Source organism: Musca autumnalis, unplaced genomic scaffold (genome assembly GCF_047663935.1).
Source record: "Musca autumnalis isolate F117 unplaced genomic scaffold, ASM4766393v1 scaffold_2, whole genome shotgun sequence".
Classification (NCBI taxonomy): domain Eukaryota; kingdom Metazoa; phylum Arthropoda; class Insecta; order Diptera; family Muscidae; genus Musca; species Musca autumnalis.
The window spans coordinates 107,402,867-107,430,858 of record NW_027411755.1 but is presented as its reverse complement, the minus strand read 5'-3'; the positions used below and the strand labels follow the sequence as shown (position 1 = coordinate 107,430,858).

The 27,992-nt window shown below is 37.8% G+C and overlaps 1 protein-coding gene and 1 long non-coding RNA gene across 2 annotated transcripts; both read left to right on the top strand.

Moving 5' to 3' along the window:
* Positions 1–1,525: 1,525 nt before the first annotated feature.
* Positions 1,526–14,605, top strand: Cdk1 (Cyclin-dependent kinase 1). Its single transcript, XM_073968695.1, has 3 exons — positions 1,526–1,832; positions 13,685–14,188; positions 14,249–14,605. The coding sequence occupies exons 1-3, from the start codon at positions 1,684–1,686 to the stop codon at positions 14,490–14,492; spliced, it is 897 nt and encodes a 298-aa protein (XP_073824796.1). The 5' UTR covers positions 1,526–1,683; the 3' UTR covers positions 14,493–14,605.
* Positions 14,606–17,773: 3,168 nt separating this feature from the next.
* On the top strand, positions 17,774–20,357 carry LOC141394413 (uncharacterized). Its single transcript, XR_012410406.1, has 6 exons — positions 17,774–17,993; positions 18,061–18,191; positions 18,253–18,582; positions 18,668–19,042; positions 19,103–19,223; positions 20,230–20,357. It is a non-coding gene; the product is annotated as an uncharacterized lncRNA (long non-coding RNA).
* The last annotated feature ends 7,635 nt before the right edge of the window (positions 20,358–27,992 follow it).

Genomic DNA, 27,992 nt, shown 5'->3' with positions numbered 1-27,992 from the left:
ACGCCTAATCTCATGCAATTTTTTAATGAAATTCACGCTAGTGTGGACCGGGGCTAAGAGGTGTGAAGGGAGTGACACGCAGTACACAGGGGTCTGTAATCGGTCAAAATATCAAAATTTTCATATGATTTCATATATAAAATAAAAATTTTAAAAGAGAATAACAAAGAATTTTCTAAAGAAAGTTTTTATAGCCTGGCATAAGACGAAAATCTGCTGTCAATTCCATAGCTCAAACGTCAAATGAAATCTCATCTGAAATCCATTGGATTTCATTTGACGTTTAACCTATGGATTTGACAGTTGTAATCTAGTGGATTTCGAAAATGTAAACTTAATCTAAGTCTATTAAATATATAATATATGTATTTATTCTTTCTGCAACAAGATTTATTATTTCAACTTCTATTATGCTTGTTTTACATTTATGAAATCCACTAGATTACAACTGTCAAATCCATAGGTTAAACGTCAAATGAAATCCAATGGATTTCAGATGAGATTTCATTTGACGTTTGAGCTATGGAATTGACAGCAGATTTTCGTCTTATGCCAGGCTATAAAAACTTTCTTTAGAAAATTCTTTGTTATTCTCTTTTAAAATTTTTATTTTATATATGAAATCATATGAAAATTTTGATATTTTGACCGATTACAGACCCCTGTGTACTGCGTGTCACTCCCTTCACACCTCTTAGCCCCGGTCCAACTAGCGTGAATTTCATTAAAAAATTGCATGAGATTAGGCGTTTCTAGATCGAATTTCCCAATACAGCAATTTCGTGATTTTACTCTAGTATTGAACTCGATCTAGAAACGACTAATTTCATGCAATTTTTTAATGAAATTCACGCTAGTGCGGACCGGGGCTAAGAGGTGTGAAGGGAGTGACACGCAGTACACAGGGGTCTGTAATCGGTCAAAATATCAAAATTTTCATATGATTTCATATATAAAATAAAAATTTTAAAAGAGAATAACAAAGAATTTTCTAAAGAAAGTTTTTATAGCCTGGCATAAGACGAAAATCTGCTGTCAATTCCATAGCTCAAACGTCAAATGAAATCTCATCTGAAATCCATTGGATTTCATTTGACGTTTAACCTATGGATTTGACAGTTGTAATCTAGTGGATTTCGAAAATGTAAACCAAGCATTAATCATCGTATAAGTGTATAGTCTGAACCAGCCTTTACAAAATATCATAGTCCAAATCGTACAATAGATTGTATTATGTGAGCCATGTTTTAAACGGTCATAAACGGTCAGTTCCTTTACTTTTGAAAATGGTAAAACCGGAAAAAGTAAACTGTTCCCATATGAATTGTATGGTGTCTGAAGTAAAGGAACGCTTTTCGAGTAAAAAGTGGTAAAACTTGAAGATTCTTGCACGTAAAGGAACAGAGCTAATAATTTCACTGTCTTAAATTTTTTGTGGCAACGTTGAATCGTCTCGTGTGAATTGTCTTAAATTTTTATTTTGTGGCAACGCTGAATCGTCTCGTGTGAATTGTCTTAAAATTTTATTTTGTGGCAACTCTGAATCGACAGCATCAATGCGATATGGCAACATTAAAAAGACCATGGCCGAGCCAATTACGCTACCATTTTTAGGGTTGCTTCGTGTTTAGCATAGAATTAATTTGGCGGTACACATCCATTTAAAAGAATTAGTTTGTGAAAATGGAGGACTTTCAGAAAATCGAAAAAATTGGAGAGGGCACATATGGAGTGGTTTATAAAGGACGAAATAGACTTACTGGTCAAATTGTTGCTATGAAAAAAATTCGCTTGGAGTCGGACGATGAAGGCATACCATCAACTGCTATAAGGTACATATTATTTATTATTGCAATTTATTGAAAATAGGGAGCAAGTTGAATGTTTTCATTAAGCTCTGATCGGGACCAAATTTTTTCACAGGTAGGTCTCGTCACCCTGATCACAAATATATATAACATTTATTGCGGAAGTCCATACTTCCCGAGATATGGGCCTCTGAAGTTCCGAATATTCCTTTGTGTGTAACTTCGCTATTTTTGAACGGATAATGATAATATGGATACTACTGTAAAGCTTAAGGAATATACTATAATATTTATACATTTTATTATAAATAGACGGTCTTCGGCCGAGGATTTAAGACTTTTTCTATGGACAGGTGCAAATCTAGGGAACGGGAACCAAATTTTCTTTAAAATCACAAAAGTTTCTCTAAATAGCCGGCCTTCGGCCGAGGATTTAAGACTTTTTCTATGGACAGGTGCAAATCTAGGGAACGGGAACCAAATTTTCTTTAAAATCACAAAAGTTTCTCTAAGTAGCCGGCCTTCGGCCGGGCATTTAATGCTTTCTCCTATGAACAGGTGCAATAGTGGGAATAGTGGGCTACGCGAACAAAAGTACCCTTCATAAGCTTTAAAACGATACCCATATGTAAAATGTCAAGACCCATATCTCGGAAAGTATTGACTTACCCCGGGGAAACTATATATCGTTGTGATACTGATCCCAAGGACTACCAATGGCAAAAAATTCAGCCCGATTCCAGAGGTGCCCATAAGCAAGTCAGCAGTGTTAAGAAAGACATTTCCGAAATATCAAGACCCATATCTCGGGAAGTATGGACTTATATATCGTTGTGACCAGGATCCCAAGGATTGCAGTCCGATCCGAGAGGTGTCCATAAATAGAGTAATGCTGTTAAAGTAGGACTTTCCCGAAATGTCCAAACCCATATCTCGGGAAATATGTATATATCGGGAATGTTATATATCGTTGTGATCAGGATCCCAAGGACTGCCTATATTAAAAATTTCAGCCCGATCCGAGAGGTGCCCCTAAACGAGACTTAAGCAAAAAATGCTATTGGTCCTCAAAACAATATTCTATCAAAATATGCAACGTTTATTTGTGATTTATAATAACTACGCCCAATAATAAGAATTACCTACTACATGGGAGTGGGAATAAAAGAATTGCGGCATAAGACGGGAATACACGCGCACACCCGATTTCTACCACAGGTAGGTCTTGTCCTGAACACAAAAATATGTATACCATCGCGGAAGGCCATACTTCTCGACATATAGGCCTTTAAAGTTCCAAAAATATGTAGCCGAAGGCCGGCTAATTGAAAAAAATGACAGCCAGTTTCTGTATATCGAAAGAAGAATGTGTGCGAATGAAACATGCCCGAACTTTAGTTTTCGAAATAATCTTACCTTTGCTTCTGCTTCAAAACAAAAAACAAATTTGAAAAACACACAAGAGCTTAGACGTGTATCGACATATAGAAACTGGCTGTTAATAAAATAAAATAAACTTTTGTTTCCGTTCCCCTAGATTTGCACTTGTCCATAGGAGAAAGTCTTAAATCCCCGGACAAAGGCCGGCTAATTAGAGAACAATTTATAATTTAAAATAAATTTTTGTTCCCTTCCCTAAATTTGCCCCTGTCCATAGGAGAAAGTCTTAAATCCCCGGCCGAAGTCCGGCTATTACTAAAGAAAATTATAATTTAAAAGAAAATTTAGAACTTTAAATGCCTATATCTCGGGAAGTATGGACTTCCCAGAGATGATATATGGTAACATGGAGAGGATGTGCCACGTTTTTGTTCAAAATGTTCTGTTAATGAATAGCAACTCAACTGTAGTTGCGTTGCCAGAAGAGAAAATCATGCAATTAAAATGAGTAAAAAGACGGAAATGTTTGTCAAATTCAATCAATATCAGTGTTTTGAACCTTAAGCTATTAATTTAATTGTAAAAAAGTATAAACTTTAATGCAGAAATAGACAATTATATTACTAAATTTGCTGTAGGCAACGCAACTGGAGTTGGGTTGCTATCCATAATCGACCCCTTGATATACATATAAATTTTTATAATTTTATGTTTAAAATATAATTTTTGAGAGTTTACAAAATGTCTAAAAAGTGTTAGTTTCTTCCTATCTGTTTGATCGATATCAATATGTATCTGCTAACGGTTTCTGCTCGAGTGTTGGTTATGTGTTCTCTGTTTTGGGACCAATTTTATTCCTCTCATATATCAATGATGCAATAACGTGCCTAAAAACCCATTTTTGCCAGCCTTTTGTCTTCGCAGATGACACATTTATATTATTCAAGTCTGAATCTTCCGATTACAACATTAACTCTTATCTCAATAATATATCCAATTTAATGATTCAAAACAAACTTGATATTAAACCATTTAAAACGAAAGCGATCATGTTTCATTCTCGGCAACGTGAAATACATTATCCTACACTTTTTACCATGATATTCAACTTGATTTTGTGAATTCTGGACGATAATCTTACCTGTACCAATCACATAAACACACTCCAACAAAATTTGCATTACACTGAGAAGACTGTATATTATCAGAGCGTATACTCCCAGATTTGTGAGAACTCGATTGGCCTTTTCGTTGTTGATGACGTTGATTGACTATGCCATTGAGATTTATTCAGGAACATGGTCTTACAATATTGACAAAATTGAAAGAATTTTTAGAAAAATCATTAGATATGTATATTTATTGCATGTACATGATCATGTGAGGGTAATAAATATGGTAACATGGGGCGCCTTCGCCACGTTTTTGTTCAAAATGTTCTCATACCGACACCGTTTAAGTTTTTTCAAATATTATTTTTGGTACAAATATAAGCATATCTTGACTATAAGTTTTGATATATAAATGGTTATAATCTTGTTTTTAAAATATTATTTATGAGAATTTACAAAATGTGAAAAAAGTGGCGAAGCCTCCCCACCCACAGGGCAGCTTCGCCATAGATATTGAACATTCTCAAACGGACTCTAAAACTGTAAGTTACCATACTTATTCCTTAAATATCAACATTATGCAAAAAAGGTACATGTTTTCTATTGAATAATCAAAAATTATTTTAAAATTCACATAACGTAACCGATCTTAGCGGTCAATTGAAGTAGGTGCCTTGAATTTAGGTACAAAAATCATAATATAACTAAAACAAGATACGTTTAGGATAATATTTGATTTTAACTTCATACTATAGTCTGGTATATCTATGGTATAAAGAATTTAAGTTATACATGACATATTTCGAACATTAACCCACCACGCCCCTATCATGGCGTAGGTGTCCCACACCTTACACATTTCATAATATTAATATATTGACATTTGCAATTGCTTTTTTCATGCGAATTATTGGGATTTATATTCTTCAGTAGTTGTCTTCTAAAGGTATAAAATGTGTTTTTGATATCACAAAAGTTTAAGAAGATATCACAAAAAATACCCACCATAATTATTTTTCCCAATATCCTGAAACACAAAACCGCGTGCGTCCGCTATCATACCTATGACACAACTGCCAACTTTTGGGAGATGATAGATCTTCATTAAACTCACAATTTTGCTTTTAACGGATTTTTTCTAGCACTTATATTTTGCGAGAAAACCGCTGACGAAGCCGCCCCAGTGGCGAAGGCGCCCCATGTTACCATATACATATTGGTTTCTGGGCTGTGGTTTTAGGGATTATGTCCAAAGGGTTATTTTACATTTTTATAAAATTATGAAATCCCAAAAACCAGGAATCTTAGCAAATTCGTTTTCTTTCATTCATTCTACACGGAATATACATGTTGATATTCCATGGGTTCACACTTCAATTTATTAACACTCTTATCTTGTTAGAGTTTGGAACTATCTTCCTAACAACCTTAAACTTTTTTCCTACTCCTATCACGCATTAAAAAAAAGATTAAAATCTCACTACAATTGTTAAGAAAAATTAATCTAAAGGATGTTGCTATAAGGTCTCTATAACTTTTCATTTCTCTCTTGTTCAATATTCATATGGCTGGGGAGCCACTCAATTGTCTTAATTATTTAATTGAATTATGTATATTTGTTGTATTTATAATATGTAATTATAAATAAAATAGTATTTTTGCATAGTATTTTTATCTAGCAATACATGTATAATAGGCCTATAAGGCTACCTTTGTATTGACGTCCCAGCTTTACCACCGAATATATAAGGTGCCTTGCCTACTTGCATTGCCTACTTCTGATAAAAGAATAAAAAAGAAAAGGGCAACACAGTTCGAAATTTTCTCGGCCTTCTTTATTCTTTTATTTTTATTATGTCACAAATGAAGCAGGAAATCAAGGCAATCAGGCGAGGCAGCTTATGGCCTTAAAACTTAATTTATAATACTTCTTCTTTAAATATCAAAATTTTACAATAAAGGGACGTTTTTTCTATGGAATAATCAAAAATTATACTAAAATTGGCAAAAAGAAACAGATCCTAGCATTCAATTAAAGTTGGTATGTTGAATTTAGATACAAAAGATATAATATTACATCAATACGATTCGCTTAGCATAATATTTGATCTTGACTTCATGTTATAGTGTGGTATATCTTTAACATAAACAATATAAGTTAAACCCGACAAATTTCTCACATTAGCATACCCCACCCCCATCCTGGCATAGGCGCCCCACCCCCAGAATTTTCATAATATAAATAATTTTGGCATTTATTATTATTTTTTATTACATGTTAGTCAATGCATTGGTTAAAATGACATGTCAAAGCATTGGTGAAAATGACATGTCAACGCATTGGTTAAAATTACATGGTTAGGATCCAAAAAAGAACTTCATATTTTCGGGGTCATGCTCATATAAGGTTAGGTTAGGTTAGGTTAGGTTATAGGATGCGCAGCTGCTGTATGGGCAGCCACTCCACTCGGAGACCTTGAGGTCCATTGTGTTCATCCTGGTGACTGTGGTTGCGTATGGATGAAGATTGTAGGTGATGTGTAGGTGATGGTCTGTGTATGACATTTTGACATCTTAGTTAGTGGTGGTGATTGTTGGTGAATTGATGATTATGGGTGCCATTTAAAGGGACCATAGGTGTGGTGATATGATGTGATGGTGTATTGCCTGTGGATGAGAAATGAAATGTAGTTGGAATGAGTTAGACAACGCTATTGTGCAGAGGTGGTGTTTGTTGCAATCCCAGTACGTTGGAGCCATTTCAGGCCTTTAGCAAGGTGAAGTAGATCGGTCGGCTCTGCTTGGCTAAATGCTGTTAGCGATTGGATGGTATGTACCCCCATGGTACACAGTCTTCTGGAAATGAGCATAGGACAGCGGCATAAAAGGTGCTCAATCGTCTCTATTTCTTCCTCATCCTCGCAAAGCCTACAGTAGTCGGCCAAGTCTTCTTCCCATTTACTTGTCATGGATCTCGTTCTGCAATGACCCGTGATGATCCCCACTGCTAGTTTCAGGTCTGGTTTCCTCATTGAGAGCAGTGAGGCGGTTCTTGTCTTCGACGGGACTGGCCAGATTGCCCTTGATGTGCTGCAGCTGGGCAAGTTTTGCCAGTGCTGGCAGAATTTTTCCCGACCTTTTTGTATTATCTCTCTCCTGAAGTGGCACAGTGGTGGCTTGATGGAGTTGTCGAATTCAATGTTTTGTGACTCCGATCCGCAGCGTGCCAGTTCGTCGGCTGCCTCGTTTCCCTCGATGTTGCAATGCCCTGGAACCCAACACAAGGTGACGATTGATTTTAGTGGCTCCAAAGCGTGTTTGCAATCCAGAACTGCCGCGGACTTGATATATAGGGACCTGAGAGATTTTAGGGCCGCTTGACTATCAACAAAGATAGTCACCGGTCCAGATATATCCCCTCTCATGTTGTTAATCAGTTCCGCGGCTTTCCTGATCGCAAAGATTTCAGCTTGGAAGACACTACAATGTTCGTTTAGCTTGTATGAAATACGTAGATCCAGGGAATTGCTGTAGACACCTGCTCCTGTGCCTGTTTCCATCTTAGAGCCGTCGGTATAAATCTCTATACCGTCTAGAGGTGGGCTACTAAGTGTCCAATCATCCCTATGGGGTATATGCACCTTCACTGCCTCGAACGACATTTGTGGTGACATATAGTCACTAATGTTCCCCAAGGCCGTTGGTAGTCCGAATCGACGTAGGATTGCTGCTCGTCCGTGTTCCGAACTGCGCCATGAACCTAGCTCCTTCAGCCGAAGGGCACTCATTGCTGCCTGTTCCTGCACTACTAGGTCCAGTGGGTGTAGATCTAGTAGCACATTTAAGGCAGCTTGTGGAGTGCTCCTCATGGCACCAGTTATTAGAATTGATGCCGCTCTTTGGACGCTGTTCAGTTTGTTTAGGTATGTCGTTTTGTTCAGAGCATTCCACCAAACCAGAGAGCCATAAGTAAGAATTGGGCGGACAATGGTCGTATAAATCCAATGAACGACCTTTGGTCTCAGGCCCCAACTCTTACCAATGGAGTTCTTGCAGGAATATAGAGCTATTAGACCTCTCTTGGTGCGCTCCTCGACGTTCCTTTTCCACGTGAGTTGGTGGTCAAGAATGACGCCGAGGTATTTGGCTTCCGAAGAGAGTTCAAGACTAACTCCATCCAGCACTGGTAGGGTGAATGGTCTGACCTTCCTTTTATTTGTGAACAAAACTAGCTCTGTTTTTGATGGGTTCACTCCGAGTCCGTTGTTAAGTGCCCATCTAGATAATTTGACTAGAGCTCCTTGCAAGAGTTCTGATAGTGTCTGTGGGAACTTCCCACTGAACATGATGACAACGTCATCTGCATACGCGATCGTCTTTATGCGCTGCCTATCAAAATCCTTGAGTATTTCATTTATCACTAGAAGCCACAGTAGTGGTGATATTACACCACCTTGAGGTGTACCTCTAGTGACCTGCTTCCGAAGGGAACTTCCACCAATGCTTGAATTGATTATTCGGCTACTGAGCATGCCGTCAATCCAATTGACCAGTATAGTCGAGACACCTAGTTTTATTAGAGAGCTGTGTATGGATTCAAGTCTAACGTTATTGAAGGCCCCCTCTATGTCGAGAAATGCCGCTAGCGTATAGTCTGAGCCATCCATATTCCTCTCAATGTGTCCAACTACCTCGTTTAATGCTGTTTCCACCGATTTGCCTTTTAGGTAGGCATGTTGGGCGGAACTTAGGTCTGTGGCTGAAAACTTGGCTCTAATGCCAAGGTCCAGCAGTCTTTCCAGAGTTTTTAGTAAAAAGGAGGAAAGACTAATTGGTCTATAGTCTTTTGGAAGTGTGTGGCTTGACTTTCCCGCTTTAGGGATGTATACCACAGTCACTTCCCTCCATAGAACCGGTATGTACGATAAGCACAAACAAGCCCTGTAGATACGTACCAGATGTGGAATCAGTGACTCCAAGGCATTATGTAGCATTGCGGGTATAATTCTATCTGGTCCGGGTGATTTAAAGGGCTTGAAGGTGTTTATGGCCCATCTTATTTTTGGCTGACTGATGATCTCTTCAATAGCACTCATATCTGCATCTACGGTGGCATGGGTTTGTATCGTTGGAACGTCAGTTAGTTCTGATACATCCATGCAGTTAGGGAAGTGAGTGGTAGCAAGGAGATCTAGAGTCTCTAGGCCTGAGTTCGTCCATGTGCCGTCAGCCCGTTTAATACTACCAATGGGTTTCGGGTCCTTTGATAATACTTTACGGAATCTAGCCACGTCCTTTACTCCTTCTATAGTCTCACTAAAGCAAATCCAGGATTTGCGTTTAGCCTTCTTAATTTCACTGTTGTATTTATTGAAAGATACTCTGTAATTCTCCCAATCGGTTGACAACTTTGACTTATTTGCCTTATTATAAAGCCTCCTACTAATCTTCCTTAGATTGGCAAGATCTTTTGACCACCAGGCCGGTTGGTTTCTCCTACCAGGGTGAGTTAGTGGGCAGGAGGCCTCATAGCTATCCACCAGAACCTTTGTTACATGTTTCACAGCGTTATCAACTTCTGCGGCTGTTGTAGGATAACCGGGTACCCCCAGCATTGAAGTTGCTAACTCTGAAAACTTGTCCCAATTGGCCTTCCGTGGATTCCTATGTGGTGGTTGCCAAATTCCATCAACTGAGACTTTGAAAAGTATCTTCCGATGATCCGAAAAGGAGCAATCTTCGGATACCTTCCAGTCCGTGATATGGGAATCGTCTTTGTTTACGAGGGTTATATCAATAACTTCCTCCCTTATACTATTTTGGAAAGTACTTTCATTTCCCCTATTGCATATTCTCAAATTATGTTTTAAAATAAATTCGAAAATGGACTCACCCCGTGCATTCGTGTCGCTGCTACCCCAGTAGAAGTGATGGGCGTTGGCATCGCACCCCAATATAATGAGGCAGTTGCTACCCATCTCTTCTACAAGTCTCTCCACGTGTTGGCCGGGTGGGTCAGGGCTCTCATATGGCATGTAAATTGACGCAAAGATGGTAGATTTTTGTGACACATCTTGCATTTTTACAGCCGTCGTATCTCCAGCGCTGAAATTAGAGAGATACATTAAATTCAAGTTCTTCTTTGCAACTATACAGGTTCTTACCTTGTCTCCATTGGATGTGGCGAAGATAGTATAGTTTCTATCGCTTAGCCCAGCAACCTTATTTTTATATAAATAGGGTTCCTGGACTAAGGCGATGTCAACTTCTGACTTTGAGAGGGAGAGTAGAAGTTCAGCAGCAGCCGCTTTGCAGTGATGCAGGTTAATCTGCATAATGCGAAGCGGCTGCTGCCGTCGTTCCTTTACTGTCTTTGACCTAGACGGAATCTTATCCATCCTAGGCCAAAGTGCAGTTTTCCCTCTCGAGCCCGCAGGTATTCCTGCCCATGTGTGTCAATTGACACCCTTATCGCCATACCCTCACCCTCCGGACTGTGGCTGATGAGCTTCCATGAGCTGGTCTGGAGGTTAGGGTTCTGTCTGGCAAGTATCGTCAGAATCCTTGTTGGGTCCACCGCAGGCGGGGGTACCCACGCCGACAATACTTTTCTTCTGGGAACCTCGTCTACACCCACAGCCGCCAATTGGCAGCCCTCCCAGAGTTCACCAAGACCGTTTATTGTGTTAACAAGGAAATTCAAGGATTCCTTGTTCTCACAACAGACGATCCTGATGCCTCTGAAAGGAGCTGCACTGCCGAATTGTGTGTGCTTGGGAGGCTCCCCTTCGCCAGCAAACACTATCTCACGCAGCTGATTTTCAATCAGCCGCCAGTGTTTGTCGTTGATCCTGCATTCAGGATCCGCTCTGTCAATGACCGCTACGCGCAATTCGTCTGGCACAAGCGGTCTGACAGTCCTTCTATTCCCCGTCCCGCTACTCTTGGGGGGAGAGCTAGGAGTCACCTTGTGACTTAAGTTGGCCTTAGAGGTTGCCTTAGTATTGGTGGACTTCTCGCTCTCGTTCCCTTGGTAACGGACAGAGGAGGTGGATGGCTTGGAGTTCTGTCTCGGGATGGGTCTTTTGGCCTTAGGGTGTGGTTCCTCTGTGGATCTAACCCTCTTCACCGGATTTTTCGATGAAGAGGGGTTGGAAGATGCCACACTCGTCGGTGTAGAGTCCGTCGTCGGGACAGGTATCCGAGTTTTCTCCTCCTCTGTGTTTTGGGGCTTCCTACTTAGGAGTTCAGGCTTTCCTGGAGGCTGAATCAAGTCACCATCGCTCTTGGTTTGACCTTTACAGGTAGTGGGAGTGGATGATGACGTTGACAGCAGTATCTTGTCGACCATCTGGATAAGGGAGAGCCTATCGATCTCAGGACTTCTCCTGGGTAGGTGAGGGTATTTCCTTTCGAATTTGCTCACCACCCTGAGATTAATCCTGATCAACTTGCAGTCCCTTACCGAGATGGCCGAAGATTCCATGCCGATGCACTTCCTAAGATAATTTAAGGACCTCCGGTAAGCCCCTTTATCCTTCGTTAGTCGATCTGCTGTGTTGCCTGAGGTAGTGGGGACTTTGTCGTCCAAAGCCTTGGTCGTTGTCGGAACTTTGTCGTCCGAGGCTTTGGTCGTGGTACCCTCCTCAGTGGCATCCTGCCTGTGCAAGGTTGGCTTATCGGCTTCGGCCGATGTACAATTATCCCGGGTCTGTGATGGTTCCATATCCGCAAGAATTGTAGTTTCCGCTGAGCCCGAGGACAGTTTATCTGTGACTGCAGCTGCTGGAACAACTGTGTTGTTTAGTTCGTCATCAGATAAACTGTCCTCGGTCTCTTCAGAAACACAACTCCGACCAGGGCCTGGGGAAACCATCCTCTCCAACATGGCCAGGAGCTGCCTACTCTGTTCGGCAAGACTGTCCTCAACCAGTCCCATGTTTGGTGACTCTAGTCCGTCCCCTCCCGAAGATAATGTTCTGTCTGGTGTGGTCATATCATAGTCCATGGGCGTTGCGGTTTTGTCGGCATCTTTATTTTTTGGGGTTTTTGGTGGTTTTGTGTAAGTTTTAATTTTGTAATCCATGCGTCATTGAATTGATGGGGGAATGGAGGTCGACCATGGCATAGCCCTCCTGTACCATGGCAAGGACTTGTCAACTAAGCCTGTACTACATTGAGGCGCCCAGGTATCTCAATGAGGCTCCGTTCTACTACAGTAGGTACCCTTACTGCAAACCTTGAACACCGATAGGCACGGGTACGCTTAACACCCCGGCGTTAGGGGATCTCTGTTACGTAGGAGATCACTACGTGGGTAACCTTTGGTCGACCACAATCTCCTCGGCCCAGTTTCCAGAACTAGGTGGGGGAGATTGTGGCCTTAAGCCCTCGCATCGCGTCAAGATTGTTACCCCTGGCGAGGGCATGCTCATATAAAATTCATGAGTGAAAATGACAAAAAGTTGGCATGCCAGATCACTTGCACCTATGATTCAACTCATGATTTGTCATCGAACATTTTGTTGGGTGTTTTTGTTTTTAGACAAAACAAACAGATTTACCCCTGTTTTTGTAAATTTTTTTATTCTTCCCATTCGAGTTGTCAAATTTTGTAGATCGAATTACTCGCCTTAGCGCAAATGTAGAGCGCTGCTTTTTAAATGAGGAACTCTTAACAATATATGGAACTCATCTACGAAAAATTAAGTCTGTATGTCATTTGTGGGCTGAGCTATGGATGCCTAAATTATTACGAATATAGACGAACGAAAAAAAATAAGTTATAAAACCTGGGGGTATTTTTTGTTTGTGATAGAAAAGAAGGAAAAAGAGAAATTCCGCTCGAAATTTTCATTCTTGATTGGACTGATAGATTTTTGCCTCAGAGTATTTTTAAATATGCTCCTTATTACATTTAAGCTACTATATTTAATAATATAATTCTGCTATTTTAAGAAAGAAAGACTTAGCATTATAAAATTGAATGCTGTTTGTTGGGTGATGTTAAATTGTAATCAATCGAGTAGGATTTTCATGACTCTTTGAACCGCAACAAAACAATTTATGTTAAGTAACTTCTGGGCACGATTACGATTACGATTCTTTTATAACTTACAGAATATAGGTTGTCACGAAATAATTTGTTATCACATAAATTCGTTTCTGAGAAATTGGACTGATAGATTTTTTTTCCTTTCTCTTTCTTATTACATTTAATAATATAATTTTGTTATTTTAAGAAAGAACGACTTAGCATTATAAAATCGAATCCTGTTTGTTGGATGATGTTAAATTGTAATCAATCGAGTAGGATTTTCATGATTCTTTCGCCACAAAGCAATTTGTAGTAACGAAATAATTTATCACATAAATTCGTTTCAGAGAAATTTCTCTTTTGAAGGAACTAAAACATCCCAATATCGTCTGCCTTGAGGACGTTTTAATGGAAGAAAATAGGCTATATTTAATATTTGAATTTTTATCCATGGATTTAAAAAAATATATGGATTCATTGCCTCCAGAAAAACCATTGGACAGCGATCTTGTTCGTAGCTATCTTTATCAGATAACTAGCGCAATCCTATTTTGTCATCGGAGACGGGTGTTGCATCGCGATTTAAAACCGCAAAATTTACTAATTGACAAGAACGGCATAATAAAAGTAGCAGATTTTGGTCTTGGTCGATCTTTTGGAATACCCGTCCGCATATATACCCATGAAATTGTTACACTATGGTATCGTGCACCTGAAGTTCTGTTGGGATCTCCACGGTATTCTTGTCCCGTTGACATTTGGTCAATTGGTTGTATATTTGCAGAAATGGCTACAAGAAAGCCACTATTCCAAGGAGACTCTGAAATTGACCAATTATTTAGAATGTTCAGGTAAATATTATTTGTTCATAATATATTTATATATGAGTAACCACTTTATTTATTTCACAGAATACTAAAGACTCCAACCGAGGAAATATGGCCGGGGGTTACATCGCTACCTGACTATAAAAATACTTTCCCGTGTTGGTCAACAAATCAATTACCCAATCAACTGAAGAATTTGAACGCCGATGGTATCGACCTAATTCAAAAAATGCTAATTTATGATCCTGTACATCGCATATCCGCAAAGGATATATTAGAACACCCATACTTTGATGGTTTTGATACGAAACTAATCAATTTCCAGTGAAGTATTAGTTTTAAAAATAATCTTAGTCATATACACATTTGAATAAATATAATAATGATCTTTGTCGTCTTTTATAATCTAAAAATAAAACATTTTCTTATAACACATTAGAATTGAGACACCGTCGAGCATACATACCTCTCGCTTGCAAACAGATTGTATTGAGATATATACCCCCATCGCTCATCTATTATATATTTAAGTTTGGTGATAAGTGACAGACTGACTCATCATTAACGTCCAGCTTAAACGGCTAAAGCTCGGAGCTTGAAATTTTACCAGTAGGTCACTGTTGGTGCAAATGTGCGAGATAAGGCCGGGTTTTGCAAAATTCGTCGTGGAACCACAAAAATAACAACAAAAATCCTTATTATTCACTGTTATTACTTATGTACTTAGTTGGCAACACATTTGTCAAATTAAATGCTATAATTTCTTAATACCGTAAAATATCACAAACAATTTCAAATTTTGTAGGTTACTTTTAGGCGCATTTATTTTATCGTAAACCAATATATATTGGAAAGACAATGAAGGGTGTTATTTTCCATTGCAACAGATGTCGCAGTTGGTGATAATGGTATAAACTTCATTCTGATTTACGACTCTTTAATAATTTTGTTTTCACATAACAGGTGTCGCACAAAAGATTTTCTTTCTTTAAAATCCAGTTAGACCAAAAATGATTACAAACGATGAATTTGTAAAATTTTTGATTTTCAATTTCAAATTAAAACAAAAATTCTTTCAATAATGTTTGGTTTGTTGAACATATGAGATGCTGTTGAAGACAAAATTAGGATATTAAATCGGTCAGAAATAACAAAAATAATTTCTATTAAAAAAAATAGTTTTAATGTTGAGATTTTCTTTATAATTGTGTCACTTCCGCTAACGAAGTAGCGGGCACATGCTAGTTTACTATATCTCAACTCTCAATCTGTGTTTTTAAAAAAATTAACGCCGAAAACAGTATCCGTTTCGCAAAAGTTTTTATTGTGTCCGTCAAATGTTCGAAAATGTTTTTCGTGGTAGACATTTTTCTTTTTTGGGGTTTACCTAAATAGTTGCGTGTGCGTTATTTAGAACAAATACAAAATACATGTATCTCAAACGTGAATCATTTTTCACTGATTTTCTTAGAGATTAATGTCGGTAATGATCAAAATTGATGTAACATTGTCGAAGAAATTAATAAGGAAAATGGGAGAAAATAAAGGCGAAAACATGTCGGAAGATGTGGAACTGGTGCCGAAGCGATTGTAGAATGTGATAACCACCAACGGTTACTATAAAAATCCTTAGCGTGTAACAAAAATTAAATTTGTTCAAAAAATATGTAAAAGGCAAAATACTTTTTTGAGGTAAAATAGTTTGTATTGTTATAGTTTTTTTGTCAATAACCGCTAAACTCATCGGAAAAATTGTTATCGTGTTAAAAAATAGTAGCTTATTGCAGGTTCTGGAACGTAGCATCTATCAGGCGACACAGATCAACAGCAATACAGCCACTCGTTAAAGTGTGTTCTACTTTAAGATTTTTTGAAGGAGGAAGCATTCAAAAATCCCATGGCAATGACTTTAACCTCGGGATGGCGGGATGTCAAAGGTATTGAGTCAAGTTCTGGAGTTAATAGAGGAAAAACTGCGTAAAATTTGGATTGTTTCCAAATTAGCAGAAGAGGAAACGCGTCAAAATAATAACTATTTTTATTCAAAAACAAATTTCCCGGGCGTTGTCGGATACATTGACGAACACATGTACATATAATGGACCAAAGGAAGATGTTCGCCATTTATATCTGAATAGACATTCACCCTTATTACGGTTGGCGTAGACGTTGTCGTAGGCGTAGACGTAGGCGTAGTCGTAAGATACATTTTTAAATGATGAAAAATTATATACAACGAAATTTTCTGTCTTTTACAGCATTTTATATCCTTAAAAAATCGAAAGAAATACATTTGCAATTCCCAGAACGCATTTCTTGGTTTAAATACAACATTTATTTTTTTGATACGACAAATCGGTATTACATATGGAGTAATACGACAAATTGGTATTACGTATGGCGTTGAAATACGAGGAAAGAGTCGTGACCGATTTTGTAAACGACAGTATATAAAAGTAAAAACAAATTAATTTTAAAAGATTTTTTTGGCAATGATTATTAAAATATATTGGAAAATAACTATAATAAATACAAATTTTACTACTTTGATTCATTTGCATGAGATAAATTTCGTGTCTTTATCAAATGACAAACTTTCTATTGAAAATCTGTTAGAGTCCTCATATAACGATTGATGCAATGTAAATTTCTTAGTTCTTGCTCAAAAGATGATTTCAAACGAATTGTTTTACAATTAAAAAAAATATATTTTTTAAATTTAGTATGAGAAAAAAATTGTCGTTGTCGTAAATGTTACGTGGTACCAAAAAATATCCCTACGACAACGACTACGCCAACGACCACAAAAACGTCTACGCCAAACACATATTTTGATTGTAAAAACTGTAGGGTTAGTTTTTCTTCTGAATTAAAAGTTTAAAAATGATCTACTAATAATTCTAATAATGTTTGTTGCCAAAAGAATTATTTAAAAGTTGAAATTTTTGCTTTTTTGTACAAAAACATACATAATACCAATTAGACGTTACGACACGTCAGCTTGCAATTTTGGATACGACAACGCCAACCGTAATAAGGGTGATTTTTTGAGACATGTTTTGCTTTAGTTTGGATTTAAAATGGGTCCATACTCTGTGCCATTCATGTGGTGTACGCACACAACTATTAAATTGCTCCGCAACATCCTTCCACACATCACCAGAAGTGGCTTTAGTTTCGCCAAAAAGTCTGACTCCACGAGCTTTAAGGTGGCCTTCCATTTTTTCAAGCAGCATTTCAAATTGCTGTTTTGTAGTAATTTTTAACAATATAAGTACTGAAACACCAAAAAACGTATATAATGTTAAATAAATTCACTTAAAATAAATGAAAATGTTACGTTTCTATTTTTCCTTTCTATTAGTTTGTAAAAATGCACGGCGGCAGCTAATTTGTTGTGTAATGGCGCTTGCGTTGGCCAAACTGTATATTACCATTTTTGTAGGGAATTCAAAATTCAGTTTTGTAACTGTCATCATTCAAGCGACCTCTGTTTCTCACGTTTTTACATGGCTAATGAGCTATGAATCGGCCAGTTGCATGTTTTTTTTTTGCTTTTTATTGTCATGCCAATTGCTGGAAGTAAAACGCCAGGAGACCACCTTGCCAAGTCTTCTTGTTAGCGACATGAAAAACCATCGTCCATTTTGTTAGCCGAAAGTTCTAGAGTCAACATTGAAGTGGTCAGAAAATTCTTAAACTTTTTCTCTCTGAAGTGAACAAGGCGCTTTAACATTTGTTAATTCAACTGAATTTCATGCACTAGTTAATAAATTAAGTTTCATGAATATCATAATTCTTCGGGTTTTTATTCGTTTTATTGCCACTTGTAAGTGTTACTTTGATTTATTCCTGGTGAAATCAGTGTCCGAATTAATACTCTGCATCTTATTTAGTGCATTTGTAACGTATTGGATGAGGAATTTTATCACCATATTCTATCGCTTAACCATAACCTGCAAACCTGGAATTTCATTCTCTACAGGCAGATTTATTCACCTTCTCATTTTTAGAATTTATACATTTGGTAATTATGCTAGTTTTTTTTTTCACTTTGTTCCTATTATAAAGTATCATTTTGTACCTAGGTGGTTGACTAAGTCGCTTTTGAACTTAAGGGACGTACGATTTGCAGGAAGAGGGGACTAGCTGCCCGAATTATTGGTGTTGTTGCTTATAATGCAGTAATTCAATCTCACTCATCTGTGCCTATTGTCTTCGCAACAAATCAGTGTATGTCAACATATTTGGTTAATATCACAGGTTTTGTCGTCAGTCGTTCCATACAGGTGTCAAGTAGTTTCTCCATCACTATATCAGCTACAATTGGAGAAGCTGGTGAACCCATTGGGAGTCCTTTTTTCTGTTTATAAACTTTATCGTCATATGTGAAATAGCGGTTGTCCTTAATGCAAAAAGTAAGAATACTAAAAATATGCCCTTTGTCATATTAATGTATTCTTTTATTTCATTCCATCTTTCTTTTATTATTCGAATTCCTAGGTCAACTGGTATGTGTAGAAGCGCTTGCATCGGCATATTCTTCAATATGTTTTTTTATTTTTTCAAATGTAACCGTTTTCAGCAAGCGACAACTTTGGGATTATTAAGGAGGTACACAATTGCCTATCAGGTATTTGACGTTCTACCAACATTTACTCGTTATAAACTTTTACCAATTTCTGGAATAAATGTGCTAAAAAATGCTTTATTAAATCTCCATATTGAGGCTAGAAGGAAACATCGTCCATTTTGTCTGAAATCAGTCAAACAGTCAACATATATTCGTAATATAGCAGGGTATTAGTGTTTAAAGGAAAATCACCTATTTGTCTTGTGTGACACCCTTCTGAATTTCCCTAACATTTATCAAACATCGTGAGTACGCGCTCTTTTGTTCCTTATTTAAAATTCGGGTATAAAATTTCTTTTGTTTAGCCACATTTATTTGAATGGTTTAAAAAAAGCAACTTTAAACTACGTTCCGTTGGATAATCTACCCCAATTATTACGATCTATCGTCATTTTGCAATTATTCTTTGTCGCTGAATCTCCACTGGTAAATATGATTTCATTTAATACCGTGTATTTCGTAAAATTGTTAGGCTGATTGGTGCGCATTTTGGAGGCAGCATACTGCAATAAACAGAGACGGATTGGGTGAATGTCTGTCTGTATGTGATCTAATTTGCTCTGCTTTAGCGATCCCGTTGACAGAATTCAGTTGTCAGTGGACATAGCATTAAAACACGTCACATCAACAACGATTTGCATTAAGTGAATTTCAAGCTATTACATATATGATCAGAATTAGTTCGAACGATTGTTAGCGTTATTGGAAACGCCTCCGTGTATATCAATTCTCGGTCAAAGTGATATTATATTGCCTTGAGTTCTTGAAGGCGCACAAATTTTCGATCGCCAGTACATATAATGATGTTGTGGTACCCCGGAATAGATGGTGATTTAACAAACTGTACCAAAAGTCAAGTAAGCTAAATAGGATGATCTAAAACCCCCATTAATGTGATCAACTAATGTCTGGAATCGTAAAGAAGACTTATTGATAAATTAATATTGTGCCATTTAAGTTTAAGCGGAAAAAAGAAATCACCCAGATTCGTTTTAACTATAAAGTATATTTAATTGCAAAGTATTACATTTGATACGAATGTTTTTTGTTCAAATTTCTGATTCATTTTTTTGTGTGTGTTTCTTTCCCTTCTAACTATCCAAATCCGCATGTAAATGTTTGATTTGTGAAGGAATTTGGAATGAACGTCAGAGAATAAACACCCAATGTTACATACATATTAATGTTTGAAGATTTTGTAACCCTTAATGATCATCATCAAGAGGTCTTAGTAGAATTGAAACATTTATTCTCTCTTTCTCACGTTCCTTCATAAATGTTAACCATTATTCGACTGTTAAAATAATCACTGTTAAAAATTATCACTGTTAACGTTTGCAACTTTTATGTGAGTGGAATGTTGCTAGACCTTTGGCTTAGCAACATTCCTCTATATCATACAACCATTTTAATATACAACTCTCTCATTCAGCCAAGGAACATAAATAACTTCTCGTTCTCTGTGAGTGGAATCTATCTGAGAGCAAGATTACCGCTCCCGCTCTTGGTGCTTATTTTGACAGATCTCCAGCGAAAGTATACTTTCGGCGAGGGAATAACAACACAAAACGTAAGTCAATGAACTTGATTTATTTTTTTATCATCACATATGTTTTGGTATGGTATGAAAGAGAAACAAAAGAAAAAGTGACCGGGTAACATTGTTTTTGTGAAATTGTACTTGTTTAGGTGAGGGAGGGGAAATCCATAGGTATTTACAACGATAGCTCAGGATACCGTTTGATGAGCATTGGAGGGAGAAAAGAATCAAAGAAGTAAAAACACAAGCAGTATCAATTTAAATCTAATAATATGCTGGAATGCCGTGCTAATGTATGGCTCCGAAGCATGGGTACTTGCGGAAGCAGATAAGGCAGTGCTTGGTGTGTTTGAGAGGAAAATTCTTCGAAAGATCTACGGGCCGATTTGCGTTGACGGTGAATATCGACGTCGTATGAACCACGAGCTATATAAGCTATACAAAGACATGCATATAGTTAAACGTATCGAGATGCAACGATTGCGTTGGCTAGGCCATATCATGAAAATGAGCGATGATGAACCCGCTAAAAAGGCGTATGAATACATGCCACATGGCGGTGCACGCAGAATCGGCAGGCCTAAGCTTCGATGGAGCACACAAGTGGATAAAGAAATGGAAAGGCGCGGTATTCCAAAAAGTCAAGCGAAAAACAGAGAGGAATGGAGATCTTTTCTTAGTTCGGTCTATGGAACAAATGTTCTGTAATGGGCCAACTAAGTAAGTAAGTAAGTAATATGCTGGAAGTTTATTTATGACTCTTTTCATACAACAAAATAGATTACCTTTTGTAATCGGTGGTAGTGGCGACAGAGGCCTTTTAGTAATAACGCGTAGACGTTATTCTTCAACAAATGACTAATGACAAGAGAACGCAGAGGTTCTGAGTGATCGCAGAGGATCTCATGTCATATACTAATACAATTACAATTATTCCAGTGAGAGCAAAGTGTAACAAAGTGAGCAAACCGACAACAACCGATGCCCAGCGGCGATCCGCACACTACGGTATCCGCAGAGGGAATTGTAGAGGAGATGCCAGTGCGCCAATCAGCATCCGTGATTGATCGAGCAGGGGAAGTTGTGGGACAAAGTATCTAACTTATACATTGCCGCCCACCTTGATACACGTAAGCGTGGATCAACAAATTAAAGCTAGGAAAAATTACGATAAAGATTAATAATATTATATAAATATGTCAGTAATAAGATTCATGAACGTAAATTCAGATTTCAAATGAGCTATACAAATTGGAAATTAGCGATTTCTATAACGAGTAATTAAGAAATTATCGACTCCGATATTCGCTCGATTCAAGAATATGGAGACGAGTCACAGAACAATTCCATTTAAGTTTTCAAGATATAATATTACTAGTGATTTGTTTCTATTATTTGTTAGCATTACTCAGTGGTCGATTTCAATTTAAAATGCGAGATTAGGAACAAAAGGTGGCAGGAACCGAACCAGTAAGAAGGTACCCGATTTTTTTGGGCACGCAACGAATTCAAAACTATGTTTGGCTGTTCCCAAAAGCACACTATTATCTACGGAGGAGTTTGGTGTTGTCCGAAGACCGATTCAACAAACGAAGTTCTCGACTTTTGATATCAGTAAAAGCCGGAGAGGAGGTTGAACGCGACTAAGAGGGACTAAATACTCGACTTTTGATCTTGCTTTGGCGTTTGGAAGAAGAGCAAGTCGACACAGTACACTTAGGTTCTCGACTTTTGACATTTGTAAAAGCCGGAGAAGTGCATGGCAAAGTGGAACTGCCTGGAGGGTGTCTGGGCTGCGACAAAACATAACTGCGATCTCGACTTTTGACATCAGTAAAAGACGGAAACAGTTTTGATGTGGCCGGAGCTCTTCTAACATGTGGCCGGTGGAGAAGGCTATGATGCCGTTGTTTGCACAAGTTGCAATTATGTTTGCTCTGGCAAGATTTAATTACATGGCCACGAGTTAAGCAATTAAGGCAGCACTTATACTTTTTAACAATCGAGAATTTGTCCTCAAACGAAAGTTCTTTGAACCGAGGGCAGACACGCAGAACATGACTCTGGTGAGGACAACTTGGGCAACAATATTTCAGGTTCGATGGAAGTTTTGATTTGGACAACATTTTATTGGAAGAAGAAACATTAAACGACAAGTTAGTCGAGCGACTAGATTTAGTAATATTGTTAGTGTTTGTATCCTCTCTGTGAGGAAAGCATCTAAGTCTTTCCAAGAAGGCAAGGATGAATTATTTTTGATACTTTGCTCCCACAGAGTCAATGTCAACTTAGGTAACCGCTGCAAACAAATACAAACAACTATTGGATCCCAATGATCCGTGATGACTTCATAGACCGTCATTGCAGCAAAACAACTATTAATCCCTCGCTGAATGGTTTTTAGACCAGACCAAGTTTCTTTATCAAAAGAAGGGAGACTGAGCAATTGTTGGATGTGACTATTCACCACGATACGTTTATTGTCATACGTATCCGACAATGCTTTCCACGCTAAGGGGAAACTAGAATTGGTGAGTGGAAATGACGAGACGATTTCGCGAGCCTCACCGGTGGTTTTCTGCAACAAATAGCAGAACCGTTCAATGTCTGAAAGGCGTGAGTTTTCAATATATAGAGTGGTGAACAGATCCCTAAAGGTGCGCCAAGATATAAAATCACCAGCAAAAACATCAATGTCGATTGGTGGCAATGGTATGCTGTGGGTATCGACAGGTGATGTAGAGTTAGCAACAGGGTCACTAGAGCCAGTTGGGATTGGGAAAGTTTCTGGTGGATCAAAAACGCTGGAAAGCAAACCTGAATAGGTCGTTTCTTCAGAAACGTTCAACATTTCATTATTTAGAGGTGCTGAGATTAGTGGAACTATACAAGGTGGAGATATGAGACGATCATTTTCAAAAGAGTCAGTACGACAAGTTGTGGAGGAGGAAGTTTCTGGCTGACCAAGAACGGTGGGAGGGGCAGACTGCACAGAAACCGGAGATAAAGGTTCACACGAAAGCAAACCTGAAGATTGCGTTTCTTTTGAAATGTTCAACACATCAGTTAGTGGAGGTGGCGAGATGGGAGAAGCTATAGCAGGGGAAGGAGTATCAGTGCCTGAAGATTTAAGGCGTTTAAGATGTTTGTCAATGGTAGACAAGCACCGGATATAGGTCATGTAGGTTGTACCATATTTTTCCTCAACGACATCAATACCATCAGTCTGTGCAGTCTCGGATGTCGAGAGGCAGTTTTTGCACTTCTCGTAAGTGCAATGAACTTTGTTCCACAATTTTCGAAGCTCTGAATTGTGGATTTCGAGATAATGTGCGTTATAGTTGGTTTCACTTTTCTGTTCAAAGGAAGCCACACGTTTCAAAACGATGTCTGAAGCTCTAATAAACCGAGTAAGAGGGGTGACAGACATTTTGTAAGTTAAATCTGCAATAGAATTTGCAACAAACAACAAAGAGAGGTGAAAAAAATGAAATTCAAGTTGAAGAACAAATGGCTATAGCTCACAGGAAATTAGAAATTTCCACACAAAACCTCCAAAATTCTAAGAATACAACAGAATCTTAGCAGGGTGTAATTATATTTGAAATTAAAGTAGGGGGAAATGGAAGATATGTCCAAGAAACTTTCTGAATGCGAAAAAACGGCTTTAATTTAGCAAAAATATGCTAAAAAGTCTCAATTATACAAAAGTGTATATGGCGCTACCAAGTGTGGGGTGTATGAAAAGGTGAGATTTTCCAATGCTGGGGTGTACTTGTCCAAATTCCAACGACAAAGAAGGTATTTGTCTGAAAAAGAAATGTTTGTCCAAGAAAATCAAAGCAGATAAAATAATTTGTCAGAAATATATCTTATTTGGTTGACACGTTGGTGCAAGGTATGCCAAACGTAGGGTGTATTTGTCCAAAAATACCTAAACCCTACGGAGCTCAAACAATTTTCCGAAATGTAAATAATATTGCCAAAAACAATATTAAAATGTCGAAAAACTAGTATTTTTCACATATATTTTCTGCTCGAAATAGGTGCAATAAATGCCGTATGTAGGGTGAATTTGTCCAAAAATTCCAAAACCCCTACGGCCAATTAATTATAGTTTCAAAAATTATCGAAAAATAATTTTCAAAATTAATTAAAAAAAAAACTATTTGTGCTATTTTACCCCACTGTGCTAAACCATCAACGAATATAGCACAAAGAGGACTCGACAACACAAGTGGCGCTAGCAGAGAAATGGATATGTGTGAACAGGGAAGCTCCCACTGAACAACAGACGTTGCAAACGACCAAGCAAGTGAGTGCTGAGGATCAGCAGCTTAAAAGGGCGGGAAAGTTGTTGGTAGAATTGCCATGTAATTTCTCAAATTAGAATAAATGCCTGACCGACAAAGGTAGGAGAATAGAAAAACGAATGTGTTTGGTTGGTGATGGACTATCTATACAACAACGAAATCAAATGCAGAGAGAATTTGGATGGTGCGTTGTTATTGTAAATTTGGCAGTGCAAATTTTCAAAGGTTTTTAAGTAAACCGAGGGGGAAAACAACGCCAAATATTTTTTGCTTGGAGAGGATCGCGGCAACAAAATAAACCAAGCGACAATATGTATATGAAGTGTAACAATGTATGTTATGTTGTTAGTGTAAATTTGCCAATGCAAATTCTCAACAGAAGGGCTTCGTTAGAAAAAACCCTGGGGAATAACAACAACAATCGGTGCAATGAGAGTTATTATTTACCAAAGCGAGAGTTCAATAACCGATGCAAATCCGATTGGAAATTTGATGGGTTTTGTTTTTGTAAATATCACAGCGAATTCTCACTAAAGGTATCGGCCTTTCAAATGAGATCAACAACTAAACGAGTTGTGTGATATTATTTTTATGATCAACGCGACGTAGTGTGATCAGTACAACAAAATAAAACTAGCAACAACTAGGGTTTAAAATGGAGGAACGAAATAATTAACACACGTAGTGATGTTAATAGTCGACCAGAGTGATTTTTAGCTACAATTAGGAATTACAATGAGGGAAGGCAATTGGTTTTATGTGTGTGTTGTTATGGTGAGACCAAATGATTTGGAGCAAATCTAACAAGAATAACAACAACACGGATAATGATTTGTATGATCACCGCGACTGTGGATGATCAGTACAACAACGAGTTTCAACAATATTTGTGTGGACTGTATGATGGGGGAAGGAAAGCAACGAATTAAATGCACTCGCGTAGTGCAATTAAAATTCGACCATTGATTTATTTATTTACTGCTCACACGAAAAATATTAACACTCGCGGTAGCTCACTTTTTATAGAAATCTGAGTTTACGTACCTGGTCTTAGTATGGTAATTTGTTGTTGTTTAGAGGAGATGCAATTTTCTTCAATATTTGTCCGTACTAAGACAACAACAAATGCTTCAAATCTCGTTGTATCACAATACAAGAGAGAGGGAATAGGCAACTGGAGCAGCGACAACAAAAAGGCTGGCTTCTATCCGACTCGAAGGACCAATGTTTAGGTGAGGGAGGGGAAATCCATAGGTATTTACAACGATAGCTCAGGATACCGTTTGATGAGCATTGGAGGGAGAAAAGAATCAAATAAAAACACAAGCAGTATCAATTTAAATCTAATAATATGCTGGAAGTTTATTTATGACTCTTTTCATACAACAAAATAGAATACCTTTTGTAATCGGTGGTAGTGGCGACAGAGGCCTTTTAGTAATAACGCGTAGACGTTATTCTTCAACAAATGACTAATGACAAGAGAACGCAGAGGTTCTGAGTGATCGCAGAGGATCTCATGTCATATACTAATACAATTACAATTATTCCAGTGAGAGCAAAGTGTAACAAAGTGAGCAAACCGACAACAACCGATGCCCAGCGGCGATCCGCACACTACGGCATCCGCAGAGGGAATTGTAGAGGAGATGCCAGTGCGCCAATCAGCATCCGTGATTGATCGAGCAGGGGAAGTTGTGGGACAAAGTATCTAACTTATACAGTACTGATTCATGAATTTTGCAGTGAAAAGCGGTAACAAATTTTAATTAGCTGAACCAATAACTCATGGATGTAACTTATTGATTGGTAGTTCGTTTTAAAGACCCTAAGCTTACCTTGTCACCATTTTTCTTTTGTTTGTTTATTTTGATTTGGTTGGTCGAGAAAAATTTCCAATTTGTGTGATATTTAACAGTGACATAAATAAAAGATTACCGTGATTTTGAAGCATATTAGGATTGTTTCTGTCCTTCCTTATATTAAAATAAATAAATATTTTGTTAAACGCTGATTTTAGAACTTCATTTACTCCCTTAAGTTTTTCTTACATTTTCTTACAGCTGATTGTATTTGGTTACCTTTGGGCTAAGCCTAACTTCCTTTTGTCAATTTTTAAGAGATCAATATGAATTTTGATGAGATTTATATAAATAAACTAGAAATGAATTGTGAGTAAATCTGAGAAAAATCTGTTTCTATAACTCTTGAGTGTAGACAGAGGTTTGTTATGAATGCAATGTCGGGGCTGCAGCGCAAAGCCTTATTTGGGATGGTCCCCAACATGTTGCAGCCATGGTTGGGTGGGGTGTTGTGCAACAAAATATTTTGTTGCGTGGCATCATTTGGGTGAACTCATTTCTCTTTTGCTTACTCTAATGCTTTCTTTTCCTTTTCTGTCACTACATACATATGTACTTGTGCTTTCTCGTTTCCAATGTTAGCATATGGTCTGTTCCTTTACTTTTGAAAATGGTAAAACCGGCAAAAGTAGCAAAAGTTGTAAACTGCTCCGATATGAATTGTATGGTGTCTGAAGTAAAGGAACGCTTTTCAAGTAAAAAGTGGTAAAACTTGAAGATTCTTGTACGTAAAGGAACGGAGCTATAGTTAACATACCCTTGATACTATCTTTCAGTTTCCGTTTCCTGTCCTAATCTCATACGTACCTTCCTACCAATGCACGTAATTATTTATTTTTCTTGATAGCTAGTGGAAATGGAACATTGGCGATAAATGAACCTCCCCTTCCGGTGAGCAAGGCCGAAGTCAAACGTGCATTCCAATGTTTCCTAACAACACCATACACGTATTTATAAGTTGTATGCTACAAGATATAAATTGGCGCCCAACGTGGGGCCAGAACATGACAAAATATTTTTCCTGATTCCATCTGACATAAAGTCAAATTTGTTCGGCTTGGCAAACCAAATTTTATATATTTCTATCTTTTCTCACTTTTATGACTTAATGTATTTAAGAATTAGTCGGAACTCACTCATGGTTGTACTGACGTCCTGAAGTGACCACTAGTTTTTGGATACTTTTGAAGACCTATCTTTGTGGGTTTTATTGGCTATATAGGTTACGATGGAATACAGTTTCTGGATTTTAGTAAGCTACATCCTTCTGGATTTATGGAACAGTTATTCCATACCAGAGTTTGTGCCCCTTTCCTCTGACTTTTCTGTATTTTTCCTCTTTACATCCAAATGTTGTAATTTTATAACAAACCGGTCTTGCGATGTAGTTATCAAACAGATTATTCGTTAAGGAATTGTGGTAATCCGTTGTTCTTTTGGTATTTCTTGGTATTTATTAAAACTGTAATCATATTTAGTT

What these genes read in the sequence shown, in the direction of transcription:
- Cdk1 (XM_073968695.1), top strand. Translation starts at nt 1,684, where the DNA reads ATGGAGGACTTTCAGAAAATCGAAAAAATTGGAGAGGGCACATATGGA. An exon ending in ATACCATCAACTGCTATAAG is followed by an intron (nt 1,833 to 13,684) that starts GTACATATTATT and finishes AATTCGTTTCAG; the next exon opens with AGAAATTTCTCTTTTGAAGG. An exon ending in CAATTATTTAGAATGTTCAG is followed by an intron (nt 14,189 to 14,248) that starts GTAAATATTATT and finishes TTTATTTCACAG; the next exon opens with AATACTAAAGACTCCAACCG.